Source organism: Mizuhopecten yessoensis, unplaced genomic scaffold (assembly GCF_002113885.1).
Source record: "Mizuhopecten yessoensis strain PY_sf001 unplaced genomic scaffold, ASM211388v2 scaffold10711, whole genome shotgun sequence".
Lineage (NCBI taxonomy): Eukaryota > Metazoa > Mollusca > Bivalvia > Pectinida > Pectinidae > Mizuhopecten > Mizuhopecten yessoensis.
The window spans coordinates 539,354-556,698 of record NW_018408683.1 but is presented as its reverse complement, the minus strand read 5'-3'; the positions used below and the strand labels follow the sequence as shown (position 1 = coordinate 556,698).

Below are 17,345 nucleotides of genomic sequence, written 5' to 3'. Positions count from 1 at the left end.
TTGTTTGGATGACAGACTAGATTATCTATAGTGTTTGAGTGACAGACCAGCTTATCTAGTGTTTGAATGACATACCAGATTATCTATAGTGTTTGAGTAATATACCAGATTATCTATAGTGTTTGAGTGACAGAATGGATTATCTAGTGTTTGAATGACATACCAGATTATCTATATTGTTTGAATGACATACCAGATTATCTAGTGTTTGAATGACATACCAGATTATCAATAGTGTTTCAGTGACATACCAGATAATCTATAGTGTTTGAGTGACAGACCAGATTATCTAGTGTTTGAATGACATACCAGATTATCTATATTGTTTGAGTAACATACCAGATTATCTATAGTGTTTGATTGACGGCCAGGATCATCTATAGTGTTTGAGTCACATACCAGATTATCTAGTGTTTGAATGACATACCAGATTATCTATAATGTTTGAGTGACAGACCAGATTATCTAGTGTTTGAGTGACAGACCAGATTCTCTATAGTGTTTGAGTAGCATACCAGATAATCTTAAGTGTTTGAGTAACATACCAGATTATCTAGTGTTGGAGTGACATACCAGATTATCTATAGTGTTTAAAGAGACAAAACAGATTATCTATAGTGTTTGTGTCACAGACAAGAATATCTTAAGTGTTTGAGTGACTGACCAGATTTTCTATAGTGTTTGAGTTACATACTAGATAATCTAACGTATTTGACTGACAGACCAGATTATTTATAGTGGATGAGTGACAGACTCTATTTAGTGTTTGAATGACATACCAGATTATCTATAGTGTTTGAGTGACATACCAGATTATCTATAGTGTTTGAGTGACGGCCGGGATCATCTATAGTGTTTGAGTGACAGACCAGATTATCTTTAGTGTTTGAGTGACGGTCAGGATCATCTATAGTGTTTGAGTGACAGACCAGATTATTCATAGTGTTTGGGTGACAGACCAGATTATCCATAGTGTTTGAGTGACAGACCAGGTTATCTATAGTGTTTGAGTGACAGACCAGATTATCTATAGTGTTTGAGTGACATACCAGATTATCTAAAGTGTTTGAGTGACAGATCAGATTATCTATAGTGTTTGAGTGACGGCCAGGATCATCTATAGTGTTTGAGTGACATACCAGATTATCTAGTGTTTGAATGACATACCATATTATCTATAGTGTTTGAGTGATATACCAGATTATCTATAGTGTTTGAGTGACAGACCAGATTATCTAGTGTTTGAATGACATACTAGATTATCTATAGTGTTTGAGTAACATACCAGATTATCTATATAGTTTAAGTGACAGACTGGATTATCTAGTGTTTGAATGACATACCAGATTATCTATAGTGTTTGAGTCACATACCAGATTATCTAGTGTTTGAATGACATACCAGATTATCTATAGTGTTTGAGTGACATACCAGATTATCTAGTGTTTGAATGACATACCAGATTATCTATAGTGTTTGAGTGACATACCAGATTATCTATAGTGTTTGAGTGACAGACCAGATTATCTAGTGTTTGAATGACATACCAGATTATCTATAGTGTTTGAGTAACATACCAGATTATCTATAGTGTTTGAGTGACAGACCAGATTATCTATAGTGTTTGAGTGACATACCAGATTATCTAAAGTGTTTGAGTGACAGATCAGATTATCTATAGTGTTTGAGTGACGGCCAGGATCATCTATAGTGTTTGAGTGACATACCAGATTATCTAGTGTTTGAATGACATACCATATTATCTATAGTGTTTGAGTGATATACCAGATTATCTATAGTGTTTGAGTGACAGACCAGATTATCTAGTGTTTGAATGACATACTAGATTATCTATAGTGTTTGAGTAACATACCAGATTATCTATATAGTTTAAGTGACAGACTGGATTATCTAGTGTTTGAATGACATACCAGATTATCTATAGTGTTTGAGTCACATACCAGATTATCTAGTGTTTGAATGACATACCAGATTATCTAGTGTTTGAATGACATACTAGATTATCAATAGTGTTTCAGTGACATACCAGATTATCTATAGTGTTAGAGTGACAGACCAGCTTATCTAGTGTTTGAATGACATACCAGATTATCTATATTGTTTGAGTAACATACCAGATTATCTATAGTGTTTGATTGACGGCCAGGATTATCTATATAGTTTGAGTAACATACCAGATTATCTATAGTGTTTGATTGACGGCCAGGATCATCTATAGTGTTTGAGTCACATACCAGATTATCTAGTGTTTGAATGACATACCAGATTATCTATAGTGTTTGAGTGACAGACCAGATTATCTAGTGTTTGAGTGACAGACCAGATTATCTATAGTGTTTGAGTAGCATACCAGATAATCTAAAGTGTTTGAGTAACATACCAGATTACCTAGTGTTGGAGTGACATACCAGATTATCTATAGTGTTTAAAGAGACAAAACAGATTATCTATAGTGTTTGAGTGACTGACCAGATTATCTATAGTGTTTGAGTTACATACTAGATAATCTAACGTAATTGACTGACAGACCAGATTATTTATAGTGGATGAGTGACAGACTGGATTATCTAGTGTTTGAATGACATACCAGATTATTTAGTGTTTGAATGACATACCAGATTATCTATAGTGTTTGAGTAACATACCAGATTATCTATAGTGTTTGAGTGACAGACCAGATTATCTTCAGTGTTTGAGTGACGGCCAGGATCATCTATAGTGTTTGAGTGACAGACCAGATTATCCATAGTGTTTGGGTGACAGACCAGGTTATCTATAGTGTTTGAGTGACAAACCAGATTATCTATAGTGTTTGGGTGACATACCAGATTATCTAGTGTTTGAATGACATACCATATTATCTATAGTGTTTGAGTGACATACCAGATTAGCTATAGTGTTTGAGTGACAGACCAGATTATCTAGTGTTTGAGTAACAGAACAGAATATCTATAATGTTTGAGTAACATACCAGATAATCTTAAGTGTTTGAGTAACATACCAGATTATCTAGTGTTGGAGTGACATACCAGATTATCTATAGTGTTTGAGTGACCGCCAGGATCATCTATAGTGTTAGAGTAACAGACCATATTATCTAGTGTTTGAGTGACAGACCAGATTATCTACAGTGTTTGAGTGACAGACCAGTATTTTCTCTCATTTCCATGTGTGTAAGATTGAGCTGTCCAGGGTAAGAAAGGGGTGTAGGAAATTTCTATATTACACCCCATTTCATATGACGTGACGTAACAATGGCTCAACAATGACGTGACGTCACGAATTTGGAACTCTCCGATGCCGCAATGCGGAAAAGGCGACGTGATGAAATGAATACATTTTACTTTATATTTACCGTACACGTTAGAAAGATTTTTTCTGCGCAAACTTTGTTTGCAAATATGGGATATGCTTAATCTGGCTGGCTGATTCGTTTTCGTCTAATAAGCTCAGGGGGGAAATTGATATTTTCAAAATGGTGCTAAGTATTCTCAATTATAAGACCCTTTCATGTCCAGGGGTGAAGGATAGGGACATTCCAACCTCGGAATTTTCAAAGTTGGCAAAACCTTCGGCAAAGCTTCGGGTTTTACCAAATTTGAAAACCCCTCGGGGGAATGTCCCTATCCTACACCCCTTGGCATGAAAGGGTCTTGTAATCTATAGTGTTTGAGTAACAGACTTGATTACCCAAGGGTTTATTTAACCTGGGACGTTTTTAGCTAAGTGACGGACATGTTTATCAAAAACATTTTGTTTAGTCATGAATTTGTGTAGCTTAGTGACAGACAAGATTTTCTATAGAGTTTGTTTAACCAGGAATGTGTCTAGCGTGAGACTGACAAGATCATACATAGCCACCGATTAGCAAGGGTTTGTTTTTATTCTTTTACAAAGCATGTGTTTGTATTGTATAGGAGGTCTTTCTAAATTTCATAAAATTTCAGACTTTATACCTCGTCATATCTGGCTGCACAGGAGCACACATGTCTACCTGTTAGTTATCTCATGAATAATCTCTGAGCCGATAAAAAAGAACAATTTATCGTCGGCCTACAACGCTGGATAAGGTGTGTTCACTGGCTTATTAAATACGAAACAGGTAACTATGGTTTATCCTCTTAAAGCATCTATACACAACATATGCAGCATCTTAGAAGAAATCAAACAAGATATCCTGAAGTGATGGGAGGATCTATTTTGAGACATTATTTCACGAAAGGACACAAACAAGATCATCATGTCATCATGGTTCAGGTTTATCATCCGAGGACTATTTTCTATTATGGAAACCTTAGTTGATCTATGAGGTTACTGGCTCTACTGGATATGGAAAGTTATTTTTGGCCGAAAACATTCTAAGCGAACACAGTTTTGATGGTAAAAATGCGCCCGACTCTGAGTGCGTTGTATGCGTCTTTGTTTACGAGAAAACGTTCTCGGGAGAACAGCAACTTATGTTCTTACCTTAAACATGCATAATATAATTAAGTCAGTGGTTAAGCTTTTCAGGCTTGAACTAAACTATCTAAAAATAAACGTGAGATTGATTTCGTCTTTTTATTTTGGGGTTTTAATAAACGTGCTTTCAAAAGGACTATCAAAAGCAGGCTATTGTTTATTCTCTGCACTTTTTGAGCGTGCTTAACATATTTCAGAAGGTAAAAGTAGGTATAAAAAAGAAGCAGCGGACGACATGGAAACAAAACCAGGAGTGACAAGAGAAACAGATTCAAAAATTAAAGGTCGAACATCGACGTATCGTGTGGTAATGTGAACATGTTTCTGAACCGTGAAATGTCTCTCAGAAAACCATATAACGAAAACAATGTATGATCAAACAAATATACAGATTGATGCCGACCATTCCAGACATGTTCTGTACATGCAATCGATTTGTTTGATGACAACGGCCGTACCGCTGACTGATACGCCACCTGTAACAAAAAAAAACAACAAGAATTCCACAGGAGTGCATGTGTCGCATACTCAGGCAACTCTTATGAAATTATGAAGGCGGGATATATTTATATCAACGTGAAAAAACCCCAAGCAAGCACTATTGGTCAGAGAGCACTGTATGAAGTCTGAGTTCGATCAACCCAAAGAAACTCTAATTATTGCACGGAAACGGATTTTCTATTTATAGTTACGTTGACCTTGACCTTTGATCGTCGGACCTAAAAAGCAATCAAAAGCAAGCACTTTTAGTAAGGAAGCACCGTATAAATATTGTGTTGAATCAACCCTAAGGATTTCAGGTTATCGCACGGAAACATATTCTTTATTTATAGTAATGGTGACCTTAACCTTTGACCTTGGGACCTGAAAAACAATACCAAGCAGCACTGTTGGTAAGGAAGCAATGTATAAAGTCTGAGCTCGATAAACCTAAAGAAATTTGAGTTATCGCACGGAAACAGATTTTCTATTTGTAGTAACGGTGACATTAACCTTTGACCTTCGAACATGAAAAGCAATCCCAAGTAAGCATTATTGGTAAGAAAGCACTGTATGAAGTCTGAACTTGATCAACTTAAAGAAATTCGAGTTATCGCACGGAAACAGATGTTTTATTTATAGTAACAGTGATCTTGACCTTTGATCTTGGGACCTGAAAAGCAGCAATCCCAAGCAATCAACCAAAGGAAAATCCAGTTATTGCACGGAAACCTTGTTGCAGCGACCGACAACGCCGACAAAGTAATACCTATATGTCGCCTCGCGTTGCAGGAGACACAAAAACGACGAATGATGAAATAAGGCAATACAGAAGAAACCCCACTATCTCTAACTCGCATTACTCGCATATCGTCACCCAAACCCGCCACTTTTGTTTACTAATGTTTATTTTTTGCGTTGAACAATTTCCTTTGTAGCGCCTCTAAGCGCGTGGCTTAACAAAAGATATTGGCAGCGAGCTTGAAAAACATTTTACAACAGCATAGGAAGTTGAATTAGTGCTGGTGGCTCGACATTCGAATCTTAGTTACACAGATCGTCCTCCTCAATTAAAACCTAAAGATCTTGATTTTTTGTCTCTCAATGCAACGCCAAAACTGGGAATAGTGTTGACTAAACGATTTTTTTAAATTCAATTTTGTATAAAACAAGAGTTGTTTTTTCCAAAACCAAAAGCATGATTTCTGAAACATCAAACACGAACTTACTTAGGTATCCTGGTGCATGTCAATAACATTTGTGCATATAATCATTGAATGAGCAAAGCTTAAAAAGTATAAAAGCAGAATGATTTTACATGACCATGTGACACGCCATAGGATGTACCGGACTAATTTTATGGATCAAACTTTTGTATGAAGTCAAACTCTTTAAATGTTTTTTTTTGTTTGTTACAGGTGAGTCTATGTGGACAGGCTATGGTCACTTCCCAATAGGACTACCGACCGTACAATACAAAGCCTTCATATTTCATAAAGTTTCAAAGTGAATGCAAATCACAAAGGAATTTTGAAAAACTGGACAAATGTGAAAATGTTCCAACATTCCTCCATATTACTTCTGTTCACCCTAGTCTTACACGGAGTACAATCACAGGGTGAGTATTCAGATAGGTTTGCAGCTACACGGAGTACAATCACAGAGTGAGTATTCAGATAGGTGTGTAGCTACACGGAGTACAATCACAGGGTGAGTATTCAGATAGGTTTGTAGTTACACGGATTACAATCACATAGTGAGTATTCAGATAGGTTTGTAGCTACATGGAGTACAACCACAGGGCGAGTATTCAGATAGGTTTGTAGCTACACGGAGTACAACCACAGGGTGAGTATTCAGATAGGTTTGTAGCTACACGTGGGACAATCACAGAGTGAGTATTCAGATAGGATTGTAGCTACACGGAGTACAATCACAGAGTGAGTATTAAGATAGGTTTGTAGCTACACGGAGTACAATCACAGGGTGAGTATTCAGATAAGTTTTCAGCTACACGGAGTACAATCACAGAGTGAGTATTCAGATAGGTGTGTAGCTACACGGAGTACAATCACAGGGTGAGTATTCAGATAAGTTTTCAGCTACACGGAGTACAATCACAGAGTGAGTATTAAGATAGGTTTGTAGCTACACGGAGTACAATCACAGAGTCAGTATTCAGATCGGTTTGTAGCTACACGGAGTACAATCACAGAGAGTAAGTATTCAAATAGGTTTGTAGCTACACGGAGTACAATCACAGAGTAAGTATTCACATAGGTTTGTAGCTACACGGAGTACAACCACAGGGTGAGTATTCAGATAGGTTTGTAGTTACACCGATTACAATCACAGAGTGAGTATTCAGATAGGTTTGTAATTACACGGAGCAATCACAGAGTGAGTATTCAGATAGGTTTGTAATTACACGGAGCAATCACAGAGTGAGTATTCAGATAGGTTTGTCGCCACATGGAGTACAACCACAGGGTGAGTATTCAGATAGGTTTGTAGTTACACCGATTACAATCACAGAGTGAGTATTCAGATAGGTTTGTAGTTACACGGAGTACAATCACAGAGTGAGTATTCAGCTAGGTTTGTAGCTACACGGAGTACAATCACAGAGAGTAAGTATTCAAATAGGTTTGTAGCTACACGGAGTACAATCACAGGGTGAGTATTCAGATAAGTTTTCAGCTACACGGAGTACAATCACAGAGTGAGTATTAAGATAGGTTTGTAGCTACACGGAGTACAATCACAGGGTGAGTATTCAGATAGGTTTGTAGTTACACGGATTACAATCACAGAGTGAGTATTCAGATAGGTTTGTAGCTACATGGAGTACAACCACAGGGTGAGTATTCAGATAGGTTTGTAGCTACACGGAGTACAATCACAGAGTGAGTATTCAGATAGGTTTGTAGTTACACGGAGTACAATCACAGAGTGAGTATTCAGACATGTTTGTAGTTAAGTAAGTTTTAAGATCATTGGTAAACTACTCACCAAAACCTAACCACTACTTAGCTTTATTTAAGGTGTAAATGCCTAATCTTACTATGATAAAACGTATATGGTCGTTAAAGCATGTATTGTCCCTAGAAATATAGTGCATCACTGTCCTTTCCCCATGCACATTTCACGTTTGACTAAAAGATGACCTTTGACGCAAACAAAAACATCAATTTCACCTTCTCCGCATTTTCTTTGGTTTTAAATATGGTTTTCGAAAGGAAAATTTAAACTAATTCTAAGAAACATTACATGAGAAAAACTCGAAAAAAATTCTACAGATAATATAATTGTATAAAGGCTTTGTAGTCAATCCTTTCTTTACTTTATTTTTTTATTATTATTATTTTTTTTTATCTTTTTTAATCTTTCAAAATTTAATATTAAACACAAACTTATACAATTTGATATTATATACAATCTTACATAAGTAAACACTACAAACAAAATATCTCTGAATTTGCACTATATGTTAATTACAGTATATATATTATCCATATGCGGTAATATTCACCAAAACCCCGGTCCTCACAACTCCAACATCAACCTAGATTATATATCTAGTCGTCATATTGATATTTGTTCGTTAATGAACAGTGATGCCGAGCTCCCTGAATACGATATCCTGTGCGTCTCTGAAACTCACCTTGATAAATCAATTCCTGATAGCGCTATACATGTATCTTTGGGACATTTTGGTAATATATTTAGAAAGGATAGAGATAATCACGGGGGCGGAGTCCTGATTTATACTAAACATAATATTAATAATTAACGTAGACCTAACCTTGAGGCAGCTGATCTTGAGTTAATATGGACTGAAGTAACTAACCATAATAAACCTACTCTTTCCGACTGTATATATAGACCCCTAACTCTCTCGTTGGCTACTGGAATTGACTACATTTTAACCTAAATAATAGTATTGATCTGCAAAGGAAAGTTGTCCTGGCAGGGGATATCAATCAAGACATGTTACATCTAAATCTAAACTTACAATTACAAATGTACATAGAATTCTATTTCAATATGGGTTAGAAATCACTGTTACTGAACCAACTAGGATTAATCCCCAGACCTCAACTTTACTTGACACCATACAAACAAACAACGTTAATTTTATTGATAACACAATAGTACATCCTCCCTCTTGGAGTGATCGCTGTCCAGTTAGTGCTGATCTGAAATTTTAAACAGCTTTAAAAAATATTCATCTAAACTTCAAGCTTCTTTAATTGATAGATCCATACCCCCGGAAAATGGTGGCGTATTGCAAAATCGGTTATGAATCTCAAAAACGGCAATGACTCTTCATTGGTTATCAACGGCGAACTGAAAATCGACCCCATAGATTTAATGACAATTTCACTTCAATTTCCGTAACTGAAAAAATGCTGACGATTTACCTCCCGATTGCCCCCGACCCCGACAATACTTTTCAACAATAGACATAACCGAACAGGACTTTTTTTTATCATTGTTATATCCCCTATATTTAGCAAGCTGTTTGACAAAAATGTCTTTAAGTATATATTCAAATACCTCTCAAGATATAACATTATTTCTAAGAATCAGTCAGACTTTTTACCTAAGGATTCCACAGTGTATCAACTTTTAAGTATATACGATAAAAATTGTAAACATTAAGGGGAAGGCAAAGAGGCCATAATAATTTTCTGTGATACTAGCGAAGCCGTTGACAGAATTGGCATAACGGTCTTATGAAATGGGTGAGACCTATTCAGCGGGCATATATAAAAATACAGTTTTCTGCATACTTTAACTGTTTCATATTATGTAAAGTCGATTGAAATGTTAGAATCAAATCTTTGCATAATTAAATTGAGGTACCATTAAATCTATATTTGTTTGAAGGGGGGAGGGGGGGGGGGGTAGTTAAGGAAGCCTCATACCTCCCCAAACCCCTGCTAGCCTGTGGGATTCTCTTTCAAAATATCTGGTAGACAGGGGAAAGTTTGACCCATTGTCATAAAAGTCGTTCTGGAAAGCATTTATGTGTATTTACAACATTAGGAAGAAAAATTCCATGCCCTTCATAAAACTATAACAGAATGGCAAACATGTCCGTATTTGAGGAGTTATTTTACTCTTTACTGAGTGTATCGCCTAATGTGGACCGCCTTGGGTTAAGTTCGGACAGGATGACTGGGGTTAGTTTGGCCCACATAGGTATTAGCATAAGTATGACGTCATAAAGCATGCAACGTCGTACTTTCCCGCCAATTTCATGACCTCCTGTGTATGGCATGGGCCGATCCTGCCTCGTTGTCATGGGACGAACCTGCTCTAAATTGATATTTGAAGAAATGTGCATATCATAGCAATACGAAACTCAATGCTAGGCTTTAATTTATACCATCATGTGAAGATTGCGGTTTGTTACACGTATGACATTAATAAGTAGCATTACGGTTTACAGAAAGTTTGCAAAACTAGAAAAAAAGTGAGGTAACGATTTTCTTTCTTCTCTCCCAAACAGTAATTTTCTTGCTTTTAATCTAAAATCTAAGTTGCCCTAACCCCGTATTGAACCATGCCGCAATGGATCTGCCTCGGTTAGATGTTTCAAAGCACCTCAGAAATACTAGCAAATCAAGAACTGGCGATATTAAATCACTCATCTAGATATCATCTGCATAGGGATATATATAAATAACAAAAATCGATCTGCCGTCCATATTGGAATGGGTTTTTTCACTTTTATCAATTTTTTTCCTTCGACTTTCTTTTCTTAGCTGTTGCAATGACGCAAAACTCTAAATAAACATATTTCATAGATTGTTTTTGTATCTTTTATTACTCCATCCCATTTTTCAAGGGATTTTATTAATTTTTTATTGAAATATTCCTATTTGTAAATCATTCTGTTAAAAAGTGATCATGACAGCTAGCAGAGGATTACAAAACCCATAAAGCATATCTCTTTCTTTTCTTATATGAAGTGGACAACAAAATGAGTGGCTTTTGAATAATTTATGAGCATACATGATGAACATTTCAGAGTTTTAAACGATCTAGCAAGACTTGTTAATAGTATTGTCAAAACATTTTATTCATCTGTTGGATAGCCTCAAGAAATCGAAAGGTTTCAAATCCGTGGCTGTATGGAGTCACAAATAATTGTAAGCATTAACTACCGGTGTATTTGTTTGTTTTCTTCTGATGGTATTGTAAAGTACTAATACGAGTATAAGGACGAAAATAAAAAAGTTGATTTACACAATTATTAGACTAGTGTTTGTCAATACATGTATTCAAAAGAATCACAGGTCTTACTCCAGAAATGATGCTTAAATTTTAACAGTGATATATTGTATATTGTAGGATAATGATTACATTACGCAGTACATAGTGAAGAGATTCTGCTTTTTTTTTCAGTTTAAAAAGACAAAAACATTCAAAGACACGACAGAACAGAAGTCTTGAATAATTACAATAATTACAATATAATAATACTTTTGTTGTTGTTGATGACCCTAGCAGCTAAACAACGACTGGTCTGAGTACATCTTGACTCAATTAGATGAACAGACCACATGGGCTTTGTGAACAATGTTTACTTGCCGAAATATTCACAATTGAAGTTCCAATTTAATCCGCCTTGCTACTTCCAGTCGCCATTTTGTAAAGAGGACCTAATCTCGGGCTGATGCGCGTTTGAAAGAGTTCGAAGTATTGCAAGCTTCTAAACGATCATGCCCAGAACATACTCTCAAAGGATGATGTTTTTGATAAATTTACTATCAATTATTTACTATATTTCTTTTTTGTATCACTTTCATTAACTCATAAAAGAACAAATTGATTTTTTCCCCATCAACCCTTTTTTCTTTCAAATGTTAAAACACATTTCTTTTGAAAAAATGTTATAGTTTCGAGATTATGATCAAACATCGTCTGCTTCGCAAACATTCAAGAAAATAATATTTACAATGTATTGATATTGTTTTTATTAACTCGTTTATTCTTAAAACAATCTTTAATTAATAAATATCAAGATTTTGTGATTTGAAAAATTGCATTTTATGACGTAACCGGAAGCGCACTTGAACGAGAACGTGACCCGGAAATACCTCACAACATATAATCGGGACAGTAATAATAAACAGACGTTTATCGAACATTAACATATTAATACCGTATGTATTGAGACACTGATGTGCTAGAATACAACACAAGGTAACACTCGTTTAATCCATTGCTATCACATCAAGTACTAACTGACATTTATGCGAAAACATCAGCATTAAATGTTTGCGATCGCGCAGACCTACTTTCATTTTAAAGTTTACATACCTTTGTACATGTCGGCATCATCAGTATACCTTAACTTGTGTCCTTCATCGTGCCGAAGATTATACATAGGCGCATTCGAGGAAAAGTTCGTAATTAAAAGCTTGTGTGTGTTTTTTTATCTTAAAATCATCGGATAAAAGCATAGTGGCATGTTACTTGAAAATACAAGATACAAGAATCATTATTTTACGTTTAATATATGTCATAGTTAGCATAAGCTCTCAGGAGCTTGTATTTCGACAAACATATATATGTATATACATGTATATATATATATATATATGGTAAAATATTGTAACAGTGTGAGGCAAATTTTATCACAAGATACCTACGTTGGAAGAATTAAGATAAAGAGGCTAAATAATCATGCTGTACAAAATTTGGCACAAAAACAACTTACTTAAAACCCAGTCCAGATGGCAGGTGATTGGGACATAGCATGAGCACGGGTTTGGTAGCCAATAATATTAAAAGACGTTTTTAGTATTAATGCTGCTCGTGACGCCAGTGATGTATTTTTCGCCTACATCTCCTGTCAAAAGTCAAAAACATTCCTCTCATGTTCTTTCTCGTCACCTGGACGTTTGTAAGTTAGAACAGCTGATCTCGCAGACGCTTAAACTTATATAATGTACACAATATATATACAGTTATACCAGTACAGTATTGTATTGTATCGTCTCGGTATGGCTACGAATGCGTTCCAGGTCAGGTAATAGAGCATCAAATGTATTAAATTCAAATAAAGCACCGCTTCACGACAATCATGGATTCATATGGGTACAATGTTATTAAAATAACATTCATACAGTGCATGCAAGCTAAAATTAACAAATCATTTGTTTAAAATAACAAGTCATCATTTCCATGAAATTATCCAAATAAATAAGATCTTCATGTCAAAATAAACTTCAGGTCTGATTTATTATTGTTTAATGTACGTCCTATCAACAGCTATACATGGTCATTTAAGGACGGCCTCCCCCATTTGCTAGATGCATGCGTATGGTGAGTTTGTGCATAATTAATTTGTGTTTTAGCAGTCTATGGTATGTTCATGTTTGTCTCCTTGTGATAGTGCAGGACTGATGTTGACTTTATAGTGTAATTTCACTGGAGCAAACATGCTGAAGTTACATCTTATTTTATGATCGAACCTCGTTATCTCACCATCAAGGGTTCATAATTTAAATGTGTATTATTCAACCTTGGCAGATTTAGCCTTGTGTTTAATTTCCCTCCCCTTCCACCTTGCATAGACACTTTACTAGCAAAACTTTAAACTTTCAAGATTATTTCACCACTGGTCGCCTATGTATTTCCATTGGTTATCATTTACAGTTAGAATATGGCCAATTATCTCTACCAACTGATCATATACAGAAAATGTTTCTTTAAGTATTGTCCTTTGGTTTTTTTTACATAAATTATGACATAGTCGACAAGGCAACTTAGTACTGGGCGCCGCCATCATTATTTACATGCATAGGGACTTGGTATTAATTTCTAACCTCAGTTCACATATGTGTATTATATAATGTATGATATAAAAACAAATGTGGACCATAGGATGGTAATTCGTGCCAGGTTCGATAATTTGAAAGCTTAGAGAACAAGGCTTAATCCGCTAAGGTTGAATACATGAATATGTGAATACAAAATGAATGCTTGGCTAGCAAAGATGAGATGTTACAGGCTGGACAGATAATGATAACAAAAACAGGCTGAAAACATGTATGGAATGTGTTTTTCTTAAAGGAGGCTGTATAAACACATTATGAATATGTAAAATTATGATGGAAGTCCATTTTACCCGCATTACCTGACGTTATTTTCAATACCTTCAGTTCATCTATATTTCCACACTGTTCTCTGTATAAGGAATAGGAATCAGTTTGTTTGTTGGGTTTCATAAATCCTCGAAAACCCCTTTTAAGTCATGTGTATAAAAAAGGTCTGCCAAATATCTGATTCTTCGACAACTTTATTACAAATATATAGCAGGAATTGAGCTTTCTATATCAACTGCACTACACTTCATATTATTTTTTGACATTTTTCTGCTACAATACATGGAGTTCCCTGAAAAGTTCCTGATTTACCGAAAAGAGTCTGAAACCTTAATCATGTCTTTTAGAATACTGTGTTTAAAAAAAAAGTATACATGTATCTCTTCGATCCACTAAACATCAACAAACAAAATTTAAACCCTTCATTCCCTAATTCTGTTATTGAAAGGATTGTAAAAAAAAAATGTGTTCGCTTAAATGTTAAAATATTTCTGTTCAACATTCATATTTAAAGTGGTGTTCCACTAATACATAAGTTGACATAAAATTGTACTGCAGTATTTTTTGGTCTGATTTTTGACAGCTAAATAAGTCTCATCAAGGGTCATTGACCTGTCAGAAGTTGAAGTAGCCAAAGTTATTTGACTTTGGTGTAGAAGCATCCTAAAAATAGAAGACAGTAAGGAGTGCATTTTCATGAACTCGAATCTGGCAGTTTATCATTCATATTTTTATTTTTCCATTTGTTATGCACTTCATATACATCTGATGAGAATTTGAGATATTTAAAATTGCACAAAATTCGCCAAGAAAGCTGAAGATACAAAAGGCCAAAAGGTGAAACTTTACACCATGCAGGCCAGGGTTGAACATTTTACTGTAAGGTTTGGTTTACTTTCCATATGGGGAGGATTTTTAATGCATCCGACTGTTATATCAATCAATTAATTTTCATTTAGATGGTGTCCCTGAGAACAATTTCTTATATAATTTAAAATTTGTTTCCAGTAATACTCATACTCTCTGTTTTAAACTAGGAACACTTGCTATAGTTGTACTCTATGTATTTGTGCAGTTATGATTGATTGTCTTCCATTGGATAATATTTCTGTGAATTTTGTCCCTCACATGATTTCCTCACATTCCTTTCTGTTATATTTCGGATATAGTTTGTTACTTCTAGTAGTTCCAAGTTTCCTTTTAGATAAAATATGTCATGTTTAGGTGATTTTTGAGAATTGGTGGTTTTGCGAAATTTGCTTATTGTTTTGCAAGGTAACAATATTTTTATGTTTATAACATATATAGGGTGCTCCCATAGCTACCACTTTCTTTAAAATGTAGATTTTCTTCCCTTTGTTTTTGGAAAAAAATATCCAGACATTTTAGATTGTTTTGAAGTTTTGCTTAAAACTTACCATACTGACAATGCCAGACATGCGAAACATGTGTAATTCTTCTTGAATTTGATGTACAGATAGATCTTGAACTGTCAGATCAGCACAAAGGACCTGTTACAGGAACAAAAGAATTTTGCCCACAAAGCTATTTAACGATTACTGGGTTATATTTGTAGCTCCCTAACACACGACCCATGAGATATTTTTTAAAAATTCAAAAGGTCCCCAGGGCCTGTGCTATGAACTATTTAGTGCTGCCTTCCAAAGGTGTACGACAGGGTTCACTTTTTTTGTCCAAAAAACTATCAAAGCAATGTTTTACGCTATCAAATAATATTATATTATTTAAAGTAGGATCTGCTGCAAATTATGAAATCAAATATGTAACAAAACATTGCATATTGAAAATGTTACAAAATCTTAAACTCTAAATTTGTTGGTATTTTCATACACGTTTTTGCTACATCAATTGTTTTACGGAAGTAACACACCTATTTCCGGTTCTTGTACACCAAAAATCTTTTAATATTTTTTGGTACATTATGTTGAGATACTATAGTGAAAATTTCAGAAAAATTGGGAACCTGTAAATTTGTCATATAAATGTCAAATTGTAGCAACGTCTATTTCCAAATATAATGCAATAACCTTATGACTATAGTCATGTTTGATCCTTTAACAATACGTCGCACCAATTTATTATCGCAACTGATCAAATTTTCATCAATAAGGTCTGCTGCTTATGATGAGCCCAAATATAAAGCTAGATGTTGCTTTGCTTTTGTTCCTGTAACAGGTCCTTACTTAAATTGGAGTCTACATGAGTTATGTCCCTTCACTTTCTTTTTCAAGATTACATGATTGGTCGTCGAATCTGTCAAAATCTGTCAAACCATAATTAAAAAACAATGTACATGGGGGGGGGACAACACACTTGGGATCTTAAATCTTTCCTTTATTTCTTCACTGTTCTGCCTTTCTTTGTCGTGCCGCCTGAGAAGCATGGCGAACACTTAAGGATCAGTGTGTCCGTCATCACACGTTGTCGTTGGCGGAAGCAGTCACATTTAAGTTTTCCAGACTTTTTTACGCCACCATTTACCATATCAATTTGTAACTTTGTATGTGGCTTAATCATAATAGATTACAGGTCAAGTTCCAACCACATGCCAATATATTTTATTTTTTTGCTGGAGTTACATGTATGGCCCTTCACACATTGGAAGTTCTCATAATTAACTGTTTGCCATACTTTGTTCGTTACCGCTTGCCACTTAGTATGTGGCTTTATCATAATGGATTACAGCTAGAGTCCAAACCCTGTGTCAATATTTCATTTGTTGCTGGAGTTATGACCCTTTGCACATAAGAAATCTAATATGTGGCTTTGTCATAATGGATTACAGTTTGAGGTCAAACCCCATGTTAATATTCCTTTTTTGCTGGAGTTAGGCCCTTCGCACATACGAAATTATCAAAATAAACTTTTTTGGACTTATTTCGCTACCGCTTGCCATATCAATTTGAAACTTTGTGGCTTTATCATAATAGATTACAGACTTTGAAACATGTATTAATTTCTATTAAAATTCCATTTTTGAATGGAGTTATGGCCTTTTTGTACATAGGAAATTCTCATAATTAACTGTTTTCCATATCATTTGCAACTTAGTATACATGTACATTTAAACAATAACTGTTTTTCTGGATGTAATTATATCAACAATAATTACATCCAGACAACCAGGTATTTTTTATATTTACATATTTTTCTTTTTTAAGACATTACTTGTTGATTTTGCGTACCCTGTTGGAGGCCTCCCAGCTGGGTTGGCCGAAAAATATGTCAAATAAGTAA

General features: G+C 35.1%; 1 protein-coding gene across 1 annotated transcript in view; it reads left to right on the top strand.

The window, feature by feature from the left end:
* LOC110461967 (basement membrane-specific heparan sulfate proteoglycan core protein-like) overlaps nucleotides 1-17,345 on the top strand; it is an 80,601-nt gene that overhangs the window by 7,508 nt on the left and 55,748 nt on the right. Inside the window, exon 2 of the mRNA XM_021515718.1 lies at nucleotides 6,381-6,580. Coding sequence (XP_021371393.1) covers nucleotides 6,517-6,580 — 64 coding nt within the window. The 5' untranslated portion in view covers nucleotides 6,381-6,516. The remainder of the gene's footprint in view (nucleotides 1-6,380; nucleotides 6,581-17,345) is intronic.